Genomic DNA, 14027 nt, shown 5'->3' with positions numbered 1-14027 from the left:
AGCAAGGGCCGCAAGCAGGAGTGGCAGGGAAGGCCCAGGCTGACGTGAGGGCGCTGCCCACCCGCCCCTGTCCCATGCCGGGCGGACTCTGACACCCACCCTGGAAGCCTCACCTGGCCTGGCCTTCGAGGGGCAGGGCGGCACTTGGAGGGCATGGCAGGCCCCAGGTCCGTCCACGCCCCAGCTCCTGGAACCTTGGAATGTTAGGCTCAGCAGCCACAGTCTCGGCAGCCCGACTGGGGGCGTCATTGTGAGATGAGGGGACTGTCCTGGGTTATCTAGGTGAGCCCAAAATGCAACAACACACACACTCATAAGATGGCGGCAGAGTTTTCACACTCACACACCCCCACACTCACACACATTCACACACACTTGCACACAATTCAAACACATGCATATCCACACACTCCCTCCCACACTCACTCTCCCTCCCACAGACTCACGCTTATTCACACACACACTTGTACACACATTCACACTCAAACACACCCACGAGCTCACACCCACTCCTTCACATGCACACTCATTCTCATTCACTGTCCATCTTACACACACACTTGCATGCATATTCACTCTCACCCCTCCACACACACCCCCACACACCCCACACGAACCCTCACACACCCACACACCCCCACACACTCTCGCCCACACACCTCCGCACACACACCCCCACACTCACACACCCACACACCCACACCCCCCCCACACAAACCCACACACACCCTCTCACACACCCACACACACACGAACCCTCACACACCCACACACCCCCCACACACTCTCGCCCACACACCCCCACACACACGCCCACACTCACACACCCACACACCCACACACACCCCCCACACAAACCCACACACACCCTCACACACACCCACACACACACGAACCCTCACACACCCCCACACACCCACACACACACCCACACACACCCCACACACCCTGTCACACACACACCATCACACACACCCCATCACACACCCCCATGCACCCTCACACACACACACGAACCCTCACACGCCCACACACCCCCACACACCCACACACCCCCACACACACACACCCCCACGCACCCTCACACACACACCATCACACACACACCACCACACACCCACACACCATCACACACACACACCCCCATGCACCCTCTCACACACCCTCACACACACAGACCCACGCACCCTCACACACACACACACACAGAAGAGGAGGAGGCCATGTGACCAGGAGGCAGAGACTGGAGTGATGCAGTCACCAGCCAAGGAGCCCTGGCAGCCCCCATAAGCAGGGAGAGGCCAGGAGTGGATAAGCTCCTGGGAAGGCCCAGCCTCTGGAGGAGGAGCAGCCCCCAACGCCTCGCCTTCACCCCCGTGACACTGCACTTCTGGGCTCCAGAACTGCGAGCGGAGTAAATGTGTCGTTTTCAGCCACCAGGTATGTGGTGACTTGTCACAGCAGCCTCAGGAAACGAATACAGAGGCAGCCGCTGACCCAGCTGTGCAGGTCTCGGCGCAGGCCAGACCCTCGGCCTGCCTGATCCCCCACTACCGCAGAGGCTTCGCCAGGCGTGGCCCCCAGAGCCAGTGTGGGGTGAGGGGCTGGGCCAGCCTGAGGTGAGTCCTGGCTTGCCTTGACCACGGCAGCTCTGGAGAGGAGAGCACATCCTTTGGCCCTGTCAGTGGTGAAACGGGGACACCGTGACACACTTCTCCGGGGAGCCAGGGGATGTATTTTTGGAATCCGAAATCTTGGGGCACATGGGAATGAGGGCCTGTCACCACCCTGCAGGCTTGTGGGAAATGGGAACAGATCCACCCAAGGCACTATGAGCCGGAAGGTGGAGGGAGGTTATTTTGAAGACAAAGGATCCCTGGAGGCGGGTGCAAGGGGCCGCTGGAGTGGCCAGGACCCCAAGCGCTGCTGGGGACCCACAGATGACGGCCTGCCCCTCCTCCTGGCCTCGGCAGCATCGGTCTTTCCCGCGGTCAGTGTTCTCTGGTCCCCAGGCAGCATGGGGAAATGTGGCCCCAAAGTCAGCTCCCAAGATGCGCCCACTGGGATTGCTTGGGCCAAGGCTGCCAGATCCTGCTCAGGAGAAGAACAAGCATCATGAGGATGTGGACACACTGGGATCCTTGTGCATTGTTGCTGGGAAGGCAGCGTGGTGCCGCTGCTATGGGAGAGATGGCAGATCCTCACAAATGACACAGGCAAGTTCCACAGGCTCCAGCCGTTCTACCTCTGAGCAGCCACCCAAAACAGCCAACAGCAGGGTCCCAAAGAGGCATTTGCACAGCCGTGTTCACGACCGCATTACTCACAGCAGTGAAAACATGCAAGCACCCACATGTCCACCCACGGGTGAAGTGAATGGGTGAAGAAAACGTGGCACAGCCATGCAATGGAGCAGTATCCTACCCTGAGAAGGAAGGAAACTCTGAAGGTCATGAATGAACCTGGAGGATATCATGCTGAGTGAAATGCGCCAGACACAAAAGACAAACACTGCCCGATTCCACTCATATGAGGTGCCGGGAGTGGCCAGATTCAGAGACAGAAAGTGGAAAGGTGGTGCCAGGGGATGGGGGAGGGGAGTGGGGAGTTGTTTAATAGGCTCAGAGTTTCAGTTTTATAAGAGGAAAAGAGTTCTGGAAATGGATTGTGGTGATGTTTGCACAACATTAGAATATATTTAATGCTAATGGAGTGTGCCCATAAGATGGTGAAGCTGGGCTGTGCGGGGTGGCTCACACCTGTCATCGCAGCACCTTGGGAGTCTGAGGCGGGAGGATTGCTTCAGGCCAGGATTTTGAGACCAGCTTGGTCAATGTAGCGAGACCCCATCTCTACAAAAAATAAAAATAAATCAAGCCAGGCGTGGTGGCTCACACCTGTATGTAATCCCAGCACTTTGGGAGGCTGAGGCAAGAGTATCACTTGAGGCTAAGAGTTCAAAAGACCAGTCTGGGCAACACAGTGAGACTTTGTCTCTACAAAAAATAAACAAAATTAGCTGGACATAGTGGTGCACACCTGTAGCCCCAGCTGCTTGGGAGGCTGAGGTGGGAGAATTGCTTGAGCCTGGGAGGTGGAGGCTGCAGTGAACCAAGATCACCTCACTGCACTCCAGCCTGGGCGACAGAGTGAGACTGTCTCAAAAAACAAACAAACAAAAAACAAAATCAAAATCCGCGGAGTGTGGTGGCTCACACCTCTAGTCCAAGCTACTTGGGAGTCTGAGGTGGGAGGATTGCTTGAGCTCAGGAGTTCGAGACCAGCCTGGGCAACATGGCAAGACAGTGTCTTTACCACCACCAAAAAAGTAATTAACTTCAAACTGTTTTTAAAAAAGAAAACGTATTTCCCATTAAAATTACTTCCATGATGACCAACAAAACACAACCAAACTCCAGATTTATAATGCAAAAATCCCCCAAACAAAATAGTCAAGGAAAAGTGTAAGTGAACAGAAACAATGTGAATGCGTGCGCCCGGCCACCACAGTTAGCAAGACACAACCGTCTGCAGGTGCGGAGGAGGCCGCAGTAGCTCGGGGTGGCTGAGGGCTAAGACATGCTATCAGCCATGGGGAAGGAATTCCAGGACACTGCCTGAAGAGTCAGGTCCTCCCACCCGGGAGCCTGTTTCCCACGCGTGCCAGCTACACTTTGCAAAAGAAAAGAGAGACTTTGCACCAACCTAGCTGAGAGCAGCCATGCACCAAAACGTGAGTCACTCAATGCCCGATGCCTGGGGTCAAAAAATAGAGGAAAAAAGAAGGACTAAAAGCAAATTAATTTATGTATCATTTGCAAAAGTTTTCAAAATGTGCTTTGCTCTCCATCTGTCATACTTCTGCAGGTGACAGACGAGTGAGGACATTTAGAGAAACTCAGGAACAAACCAGGCCCATCCACTGGCGTCGAGGCTAGTTTCGAAGACAGAAAAACGCCCCACTTCTGTTTGCACTGTGGCTGCCTGTGGCCCGGCCGGGGAGGCGGCCGGGAGTGAGGCCTGATCGTCCCTGGCGCCTCCACCTCCCCAGGCGCAGAAGGCGCCCACGAGGACCCCCATTGCCCGACATTGCCACGGTCTGGGATCAGAGGCAGGGACCACGGAGCCAGGAACTGCGCCGCCCCCGCCCCTGCCCTGGCGCGAGGGAACCTCCCCCTCACCCGGGCCCAGCCCTGCAGTGGGGCCCGTGGGGTCAGACCGCAAAGCGAAGGTGCGGGCCGGGGTGGGCCTCGCGGGGACAAAGGCCAGGCCTGCCTGCTCTCAGAGGGCCCAGCTCTGGGCCCCAGCCCCTGCCAAGAGGAAGTCCTCGAGGCCCGGGCAGGGAAGGGGGCACGGGCTTCCCAGGGCCCGCCGGCCGCAGCAGGAAGTTGGCCATGAGCGGAGCGGGCAGGGCTTTCTCAGGAGCGTGGGCGAGGCCGGCCCTGGAGGGGCGAGGACCGGGTATATGAAGCCCCGTGGCCTTGCCCGGGCAGCCGCAGGTTCCCCGCGCGCCCCGAGCCCCTGCGCCATGAAGCTCGCCGCCCTCCTGGGGCTCTGCGTGGCCCTGTCCTGCAGCTCCGGTGAGCGCCCTGGGCTCCTGGCCCGCACGGTGGGGCCCGAGGCCTCGGCGCCCGCTGCGCCCCCGCCGCTGCCTGCGCGGATGGTGGATCCCTGGTCCTTCCAGCCTCGCCCAGCGCCCAGAGGGCTCCGCCACCCCGCGGCCCGTCCCGGGGCCCCGCGCCTGCAGCCCGCGGCCTCCCTCCTCTCAGGGCTGTCTCCAGCCTCGTGCCGGGATAGAGGCCGCCCCTGGCCTGGGGACAGCCGTCTGTCCCCCGTCTGGAGACCGTCTCCTCATCCTGCAAGGCGCAGCGCGAGTGTCCCCTCCCTTGGGGGCCTGTCCTGGACCCCGCACAGAGTTCACCGGTCCTTCCGCCACCCTCAGGCCACTCCGGTGACCCTGCAGCGTCTCCTGGCGGGGCCGCCTCCCCAGACCCGCCTGTGTCCCGGGGGCTCGCACCTGGCAGGCCTCGGCGCGGGAGGGAGGGGGCGGTCGGGGAGCCGGGCAGGGCGCGACGGTTCCTGGGCGCCTCCCGCGGGGGCGCGTCCTGGACCTGCCTTCTGGGGACCCCGGCGCGCAGGCGGTGACCCCTCCCTGTTCGCTTGCAGCTGCTGCTTTCTTGGTGGGCTCGGCCAAGCATGTGGCCCAGCCTGTCGCTGCGCTGGAGTCGGCGGCGGAGGCCGGGGCCGGGACCCTGGACAACCCCCTCGGCACCCTCAACCCGCTGAAGCTCCTGCTGAGCAGCCTGGGCATCCCCGTGAACCACCTCATAGAGGGCTCCCAGAAGTGTGTGGCTGAGCTGGGTCCCGAGCCCGTGGGGGCCGTGAAGGCCCTGAAGGCCCTGCTGGTAAAGTGGGCACCCCGGGTGCCCTTCCTGCGCGGGCATCCCTTCCCGGCCAGCCTCCAAATTGCACCAGAGGTGTCCCGGCCCTACGTCAGGGCTGTTTCCCGTCCTGCCCCTCCAAGCCCTGTCCCTGGGAGAAGCCCGGGTCTCCCGGTGGGAACTGGGTGGGGCGCATCCGAGCTGCAGGGGCGGGGAAGGCGGAGGTGGCCCCGCGCGGGTGCGCGTCCCCCGGAGACGCCAGCGGAACCGCCCCGCTCCCGCTCCCCACAGAGCCGGCCGCTGCCGCGCCCTCGCCTGAGTTCTTGGTGGCAGGGTTGGGGGCACTCAAGCTCGGCTTCTGCTTTCCAGGGGGCCCTGACAATGTTTGGCTGAGCCGAGACTGGAGCATCTACACCTGAGGACAAGACGCTGCCCACCCGCGAGGGCTGAAAACCCCGCCGCGGGGAGGACCGTCCATCCCCTTCCCCCGGCCCCTCTCAATAAACGTGGTTAAGAGCAGCTCGAGCCTGGTATTTTCTCATCCAAATGCTGATCCCTGTGGGGGACCGAGAGTGCCAAGTCCCAGATTTTGTGAGGGGTGCTGCGTGAGAGAGGGAGAGAGAGGCCGCGAGAGTCTGCAGGTGGCATAGAGCCAGCAGGGCAAGGTGACAGAGATGGGGCCAGTATCAGAGGCAAACTGGATTTGGAAACAAAACTGGCAGGTCTTTCTTCCTGTTGTGCTCTGTAACTGTTTATGAAGCATAAAAATTATCTACTCCTTGAAGACTGGCGAGAATGCAAACGCACCAAAGCCATTTGCTGCTAAAATTTGAAAGTTTTTATTTTTTCCCTCTATACTTGTAGATTTCTTCCTCGGAATGGGGGAGGAATGAGGGCTTCAGGAAATCCGCTGATGGGCTTGTTTTCCCTGCAGTTTCTGCTGGTTTTGTTCGAATAACCTAGTGACTTTGATTCCTTCTTCTCTAGCAGAGAGACCACCTTTTGTCAACTGATCTAGTGTTGGTGGGCAGGTGCCCAGGGAACCCAGACATCGGTGTCCCTTTCAGGGGAAGCCTCCCAGTTGACTTCCTTGCTGGGATGAATAACTCTGCCTCAGGTGGCTTGAGCAGGTCTTCCCCCCATCATGAATATCCACACGAGATTTTAAAAATTTTTCGATTGGGCACGGTGGCGCACGCCTGTAACCCTAGCACTTTGAGAAACCAAGGCAGGTGGATCACTTGAGTCCAGGAGTCTGAAACTGGCCTGGGCAACGTGAGGAAACTCCATCTCTCCAAAAAATACAAAAATTGGCCGGCGCGGTGGCTCATGCCTGTAATCCCAGCACTTTGGAAGGCTGAGGAGGGCGGGTCACGATGTCAAGAGATCGAGACCATCCTGGCCAACATGGTGAAACCCCGTCTCTACTAAAAATACAAAAATTAGCTGGGCGTGGTGGCACACGCCTGTAGTCCCAGCTAGTCGGGAGGCAGAGGCAGGAGAATCGCTTGAACTGGGGAGGCAGAGGTTGCAGTGAGCCAAGATCGTGTCAGTGCACTCCAGGCTGGTGACAGAGCGAGACTCCGTCTAAAAAAAAAAAAGTACCGAAGTTATCCGGGCATGGTGGCGTGTGCCTGTAATCCCAGCTTCTCGGGAGGCTGAGGTTCACTTGAGCCAGACAGGTCAGGCTGCAGTGAGCCGTGACTGTACCACTGCACTCCAGCCTGGTCAGCAGAGAGATGCCCTGTCTCAAAATACATAAATAGTACAATAAAATAAAATTTTTAGCCATTTTGATGAGTTCACAGTCAAACCACAACAGGGAAGAAGCCACCTGGATCCAGATTCCATGAAATCTCAGCAACACGTTGCCCCCAAGGTCATGAAGGGCTGTGAACCTTCACGGGGTGGGGAAGGCTTTGGTCTGGACAACAGGAACCAAGAGTGAGAATCACAAGGTCATGGGGACACCGACCTCAGCAGGACCCCAGGCCCACCTCCCCCAGTATTACATATCCAGGCTTTCTGCAGGTTGTCTGCTAACAATTCCTTAACTAACTGGATTAAAACATCCAGGTAAATCATTATGGGAGCATGGTAGGCTACGGGAGCTTGGTGGAACGGACGGTGGGTGGGCTGTGGTACTATGTGGTACTAGACGAAGGACCCCATCCCGAGATGGCCCTGCTACCCTCCACCCCTGGAATCCTTCCAGGAACACAACAGGGGGAAAGCAAAGTGCTTAGTAAAAAAGGGAAACTGCGAACACCAGTTGAAGTTCCAAGACCAGCTGCAACGTCTAGCTTCCTTCCTCCTGTAGATTCCTGGAAGAGAGACCATCATAATCCTGGAGGTGCTGGTCCCAAACATACCGCTCTTCAGTGAGCAGGTATATGCAGACCTGCCCCCAAAGACCAAGGGAGCTAAGGGGTCAAAAAGAGTCTGACAAGTCCAGTATCTCACAAAGAAACATTTAATGGGGACTTAAAAACAGAAGCTATGTCTCGGATGGCGTTGAGGCGGTGCATCCCCACACCGTCAACTCCCAGACCCAGGGTTTGTATATCACAGGGAAAAGGTACACGTGCTTCAGCAGGGACGTATAAGACAACTGAAGTCGACCCCTCAAAGGCAAGAATGCCATGCCCAAAGTGCTGGGACTACAGGCATGGGCCATGGCGCCCAGACCAAGGATGAAATGTTTTAAAATGGTTACTATTTTAAAAATACTTTATATTGTCACAAAAGACCAAACACAAATTCTTTAAAGCAGCCTCTAAAAATTGAAGTTAGGAAAAGAAAGAAACTTAACTGGGTTTCTAAGCGGGGGCCTAACCACCAAGGAACTATTCTAAGTAATGTAAAAATGTAGTGATTGAATTCTCCGCCCTGGGGTGGCTCCACCCCAAGGGCAAGAGGAACTGTGAAAATAATTTTAAACCTCTCTTACTGGTGGTATTGTGATACTGAGGCCGTTCTGTGCATCTTCTGTGATAACTCAGATGCATAATTAGGTTAGTGTCATTGAAGTCAGGTTTCCGGCCAAGTTAAAAGAAGATGCTGATGACGTAAGAGTAAGACCTTAAGGCTCAAGATCACACTTGGAAGCGTAATTGTAAATGCCTGATATTTTTAGACATGGAGTCTCATTCTGTCACCCAGGCTGGAGTGGAGTGATGCGATCACAGCTCACTGCGGCCTTGAACTCCTGGGCTCAGGCGATCCTCCCACCTCAGCCTCCCAAGTAGCTGCTACTATAGGTGTGAGCCACTGCACCCAGCTTTTTTTTTTTTAATTCATGGCTGGCACAGTGGCTAATCCCAGCACTTTGGGAGGTCAAGGCAGGAGGATCCCTTGAGTCCAGGAGTTCAAGATCACCCTGGACAACAAGGTAAGTCTTTGTCTTTACAGAAAATTTTAAAAATTCGCTGGGTGTGGTGGCACACGTCTGTAGTCCCAGCTACTTGGGAGGCTTAGGTGAGAGGGTCGCTTGAGCCCGGAAAGTCGAGGCTGCAGCGAGCTGTGATTGCGCCACTGCACTCTAGCCTGGGTGACAGAGTGAGACTCCTCTGGGTGACAAAGCAAGCCTCTGTCCCACCTCCCCCCTCCAAAAAAAACACCCCAGCATTAACAGGAGTTTGGAAGAAGTTGATTCCAGCCTAACGGATAACCAAGAGGTTCAAGGCTTCAGGTAGCAACTGCAGATGTGGGAGAAATAACAAGAGCACTTGAATTAGAAGCGAAGCCTGACTGAAGATGTGACTGAATTACTGCAACCCCATGATAAAACTTGAACAGGTGAGGAGTTACTTCTTACGGATGAGCAAAGAAAGTGGTTTATTGAGACAGAATCTCCTCCTGGTGAAGAGGCTGTGAACCTCACTGAAGTGACCACATAGGATGTAGTTTTAGAAGAGTACATAAACTTAGTTGATAAAGCAGCAGCCGGTTTTGAGGGGATTAACTCCAATTTTGAAAGAAGTTCTACGGTGGGTAAAATTCTATCAAACAGCATTGCATGCAACATACAGAGAAATCTTTTGTGAAAGGAAGAGTCAATGCTGCAAACTTTATTGTCTTATTTTAAGAAATTGCCACAGCCACCCCAACTTTCTGCAACCACCACCCTGATCAGTCAGCAGCCGTCAACACTGAGACAAGATCCTCTACCAGTAAAACGATTATGACTCACTGAAGGCTCAGATTTTTAGGCGATAAAGTATTTTAAAATTAAGGCATGTTCCTTAAGACACAATGCTATTGCATAATGAATAGACTATACTATCATGTAAACAACTTTTACATGTACTGAGAAACCAAAAAGTTAACGACTTGCTTACTGCAGTGGCCAGAAACAAAGCCCACAATATCTCCAAAATATGCCTGAATTCAGCTGTCCCAGCACTATTCATTGAAGATGCTACACTTTCCCCAATTGAGATATCTTGGCATGTTTGTCACAAATCAATTGACCAGAAATGTAAGGGTTTATTTCTTGGGCTTTAAATTCAATTCTATTGACCAATGTGCTATCCTTATGCTAGAACCACACTGTCTTGATTACTGTAGCTTTGTAACTAGTTTTAAAATCAGGATGCTTTAGTCCTCCAACTTTGACCTTCATCAAGACTGTTTGGCTATTTTGGAGGTCCCTTGGATTTCCATATGACTTTAAATATTAGATTGTCAATTTCTGCAACAAACAAAAAGTCAACTGGGATTCTGATAGAGACTGCATTGAATCTGTAGATCAATTTAGGGAGTATTGCCATCTTAATATTATCCTTCAATCCAAGAACATGAATTCCATGCTTTCTTGGGGGAAAGCCTTAGTCTGTCATCATTACGTATCATATTACCTGTAGGTTCTTTGTAAATGCCTCTTACCAGATTGAAGAAGTTCTCGTTTTTGTTTGTTTTTGGAGAGTAAGTTTTGTCAAATGATCCTACGCTTTTGTCCTTTGTTCTACTGATACAATACATTACATTAATTGGATAAATCCCACTTGGTCATGGTGCAAAATCCTTTTTTATATATTGCTGAATCCTATTTTGCTAGTATGTTTTTGAGGACTTTTGGATCTACATTTAAAAGTGATTGGTATGTAGTTTTCTTTGAGATATCTTTGTCTGGTTTTGATATCAGGGTAATACTGACCTCACAGAATGAGTTAAAAAGTGTTCCCTCTTCTACTTTTTGAAGTTTGTGAGGAATTGGTATCAGCTTAAATACTTGATAGGATTCACCAGTGAAGCCATCAGGGCCTATGCTTTTCATTTTGTAGTTTTTTTCATTACTAATTCAATCCCTTTATTGTTGTACATCTATTCAGATTTTCTATTTCTTCTTGAGTCAGTTTTGGTAGTGTCTTTCTAGGAATCTATCCATGTCATCTACATTGTCTAATTCATGGGCATACAATTGTCCATAGCATTCCATAATAATCCTTTTTATTCTATAAAGGTTGGTAGTAATGTCTCCTCTTCATTCCTGATTTTAGTAATTCAAGTAGCTTTTTATGTTCAGTCTCTTTAAAGGCTCATCAATTTTGCTGATCTTTCCAAAGAATCAGTCTTTGATTCTCTACTGTTTTGTTTTGTTTGTTTTTTGGTGACAAAGTGTCCCTCTCTCGCCAGGATGGAGTGCAGTGGTGCGATCTCGGCTCACTGCAACCTCTGCCTCCCGGGTTCAAGCAATTCTCCTGCCTCAGCTTCCTGAGTAGTTGGGACTACAGGCGTGCACCACCACGACCAGTTAATTTTTCTATTTTTAGTAGAGACGGGGTTTCACCATGTTGCCCAGGCTGGTCTCCAGTTCCTGACCTCGTGATCTGCCCGCGTCGTCCTCCGAAAGTGCTGGGATTATAGGCGTGAGCTACCATGCCTGGCCCTCTCCTGTTTTTCTATTCTCTATTTCATGATTTTCTGCTCTAGTTCTAATTACTTCCTTCTTTCTGCTTGCTTTGGGTTTGGTTTACTGTTTTCCAGTGTCTTAAGTTGAAAAGATTTAAGATCTTTTTTTTTATTTTTGAGATGGAGTGTTGCTCTGTCGCCCAGGCTGGAGTGCAGTGGTGTGATCTCAGCTCATTGCGAGTTCGGCCTCCTGGGTAGCTGGGACTCCTGCCTCAGCCTCCCAAGTAGCTGGGAATACAGGCGCCCGCCACCACGCCAAGCTGATTTTTTTTCGTATTTTTAGTAGAGACGAGGTTTCTCCATGTTAGCCAGGATGGTCTCGATCTCCTGACCTCGTGATCCACCTGCCTCAGCCTCCCAAAGTGCTGGGATTACAGGCGTGAACCACCGCGCCTGGCCCCAAAATCTTCTTTTAAAATGTGTTTATAAATTTAAGTATTGCTTTCACTGCTTCCCATGTTTTGGTATATTGTCTTTTCATTTATTTCAAAATATTTTCAAACTTCCCTGGTTTCACTTCATTGATTGGATAATATATTTGGTATGTTTTCAATCCTTTTGAGCTTATTATGGCTTGTTTTATAGCATCCCATATGATCTGTCCTAGACAATATTCCATGTACACCTGGGAGAAATGTATATTCTGGTATTGTTTTACTTCTCTATCAGGTTCAGTTGGTGTTTCCTATTAACATCAATTTCTGCCTAGTTGTTCTATTGAGAGAAAGGTACTGAAATTTCCATTTATTATTGCTGAATTGTCGATTTCTCCCTTCCAATCTGTCAGCTTTTGCTTCCTGTAGTTAGGGGCTTTGTTGTTTGCTGTTGTTTATCATTAGAAGATATATCCTTCATCTCTAGGAACATTTTTTGTTTCCTAGTCTATTTTGTCTGACGTTAGGATAGCTCCAATTTTTATAGTTCCTGTTTGCATGACATCTTCTTCCATCCTTGCACTCTCAGCCTATTTGTAACGTTTACATCTAAAGTGCATCTCCTATAAATATCATATAGTTGAATCTTAAAAATTGATTCACATACCAAAGTTGCACCAATTATACTTGTTTTATAATTGAATCAAATCCCCAAAATCATTTAAAAACATTTCTGGACCCATATCAACAAACCTATTTCTGTTTTATAGGAATCTATTGAACTTTGTAGCAAACGTATTTGTTTCTAAGTACTCATGAATACTTGCATTGACTCTAGAATATGAACATCAAATTCAAAGGGGTAATGAATAATTTTAAAAACTCTAAATTTTATTTTTCTGAGACAGGGTCTCCCTGTATTGCTCAGGCTGGTCTTAAACTCCCAACCTCGAGCAGTCCTTCTGCCTTGCCCTCCCCGAGTGCTGGGATTACAGATGTGAGCCACCACGCTTGGCAGCTACTCTAAATTTATCTATGTATCAACAGTGTTCTTCAAATTTTACTTGTAGTTTTTGCAATTTATAAAATGTTAAATTACAATTAAAATTTTAAATGTTAGAAAATGTGTCAAAGCCATATTCTGGATTTGCATTATAAAGTTTCGATTTCAACATAAATTCTTGTACCTGTCTGTGAACATCACAAATAAGCTTTTCCTTTCCTTGGAGCTTCAACTTTAGTTCATTCATATTCAGTGTGATATTGGTGAGAAAATGTGCACCACAGACTGACATTTTTTGCTTTAGATTATTGCATACACGTTAGCATTCCTTTTGTTGCAAAAGAATCTTAAATTGGAATCAATAGGACAATGAATCATTAAAACTCCTTCACAATTCAGCAAATAATCATTAGCAAATACATGATTTTTAAACTTTTTTTTTTTTTTTTTTTTGAGTCTCGCTCTTGTCGCCCAGGCTGGAGTGCAGTGGCACGGTCCCGGCTCACTGCAACCTCCACCTCGCGGATTCAAGCAATTCTCCTGCCTCAGCCTCCTGAGTAGCTGGGATTACAGGCACCTGCCAGCACTCTGGGTTGATTTCTGTATTTTTAGTAGAGATGGGGTTTCACCATGTTGGCCAGGCTGGTCTTAAACTGCTGACCTCAGGAGATCCACTCGCCTCGGGCTCCCAAAGTACTGGGATTACAGGCTTGAGCCACCACTGATTTTAAATTTAATAATTTGTATGTATATATATTTGTGTATATATATGTGTACATGTGTATATATATGTGTATACAGGTATATATATGTGTGTGTGTGTGTATATATATATATATACACACACACACATATATATATATATTTGAGATGGAGTCTCCCTCTGTTGCCAGTCTGGAGTGCATTGGCACGGTATTGGCTCACTGCAACCTCTGCCTCTCAGGTTCACCTGATTCTCTTGCCTCAGCCTCTCGAGTAGCTGGGACTACAGGTGCCCACTACCACTCCTGGCTAATTTTTGTATTTTTAGTAGAGACGGGGTTTCACCATGTTGGGCAGGATGGTCTCGATCTCCCGACCTCGTGATCCACCCGCCTCGGCCTCCCAAAGTGCTGGGATTACAGGCGTTGAGCCACCGCGCCTGGCCCTGTCTATATTTTTTAAACTAGAAAAATAAGAACATACATCTCACTTTTAACTACTAATTAGGATTTACATAGGCACAGTAACTGCATGTAACATTTAGATAAACACTATAATGTTACTTTGGTTAGTAGTAAAATACTGTTAGAATGAAGTCAATTCTTTGATATCATCTGGCAATGTGTTTATGTGTAATACAAGCAAGCAAGGCAA

General features: G+C 50.4%; 1 protein-coding gene across 1 annotated transcript; it reads left to right on the top strand.

Moving 5' to 3' along the window:
- Positions 1–4422: 4422 nt before the first annotated feature.
- On the top strand, positions 4423–5900 carry SCGB3A1 (secretoglobin family 3A member 1). Its single transcript, XM_003310998.7, has 3 exons — positions 4423–4580; positions 5167–5405; positions 5751–5900. The coding sequence occupies exons 1-3, from the start codon at positions 4466–4468 to the stop codon at positions 5772–5774; spliced, it is 378 nt and encodes a 125-aa protein (XP_003311046.3). The 5' UTR covers positions 4423–4465; the 3' UTR covers positions 5775–5900.
- Positions 5901–14027: the final 8127 nt, after the last annotated feature.

This window comes from Pan troglodytes, chromosome 4 (genome assembly GCF_028858775.2).
Source record: "Pan troglodytes isolate AG18354 chromosome 4, NHGRI_mPanTro3-v2.0_pri, whole genome shotgun sequence".
In the NCBI taxonomy this organism is placed as follows: Eukaryota; Metazoa; Chordata; class Mammalia; order Primates; family Hominidae; genus Pan; species Pan troglodytes.
Note: the sequence above shows the minus strand (reverse complement) of the source record. Positions and strands in the feature narration are given on the sequence as shown.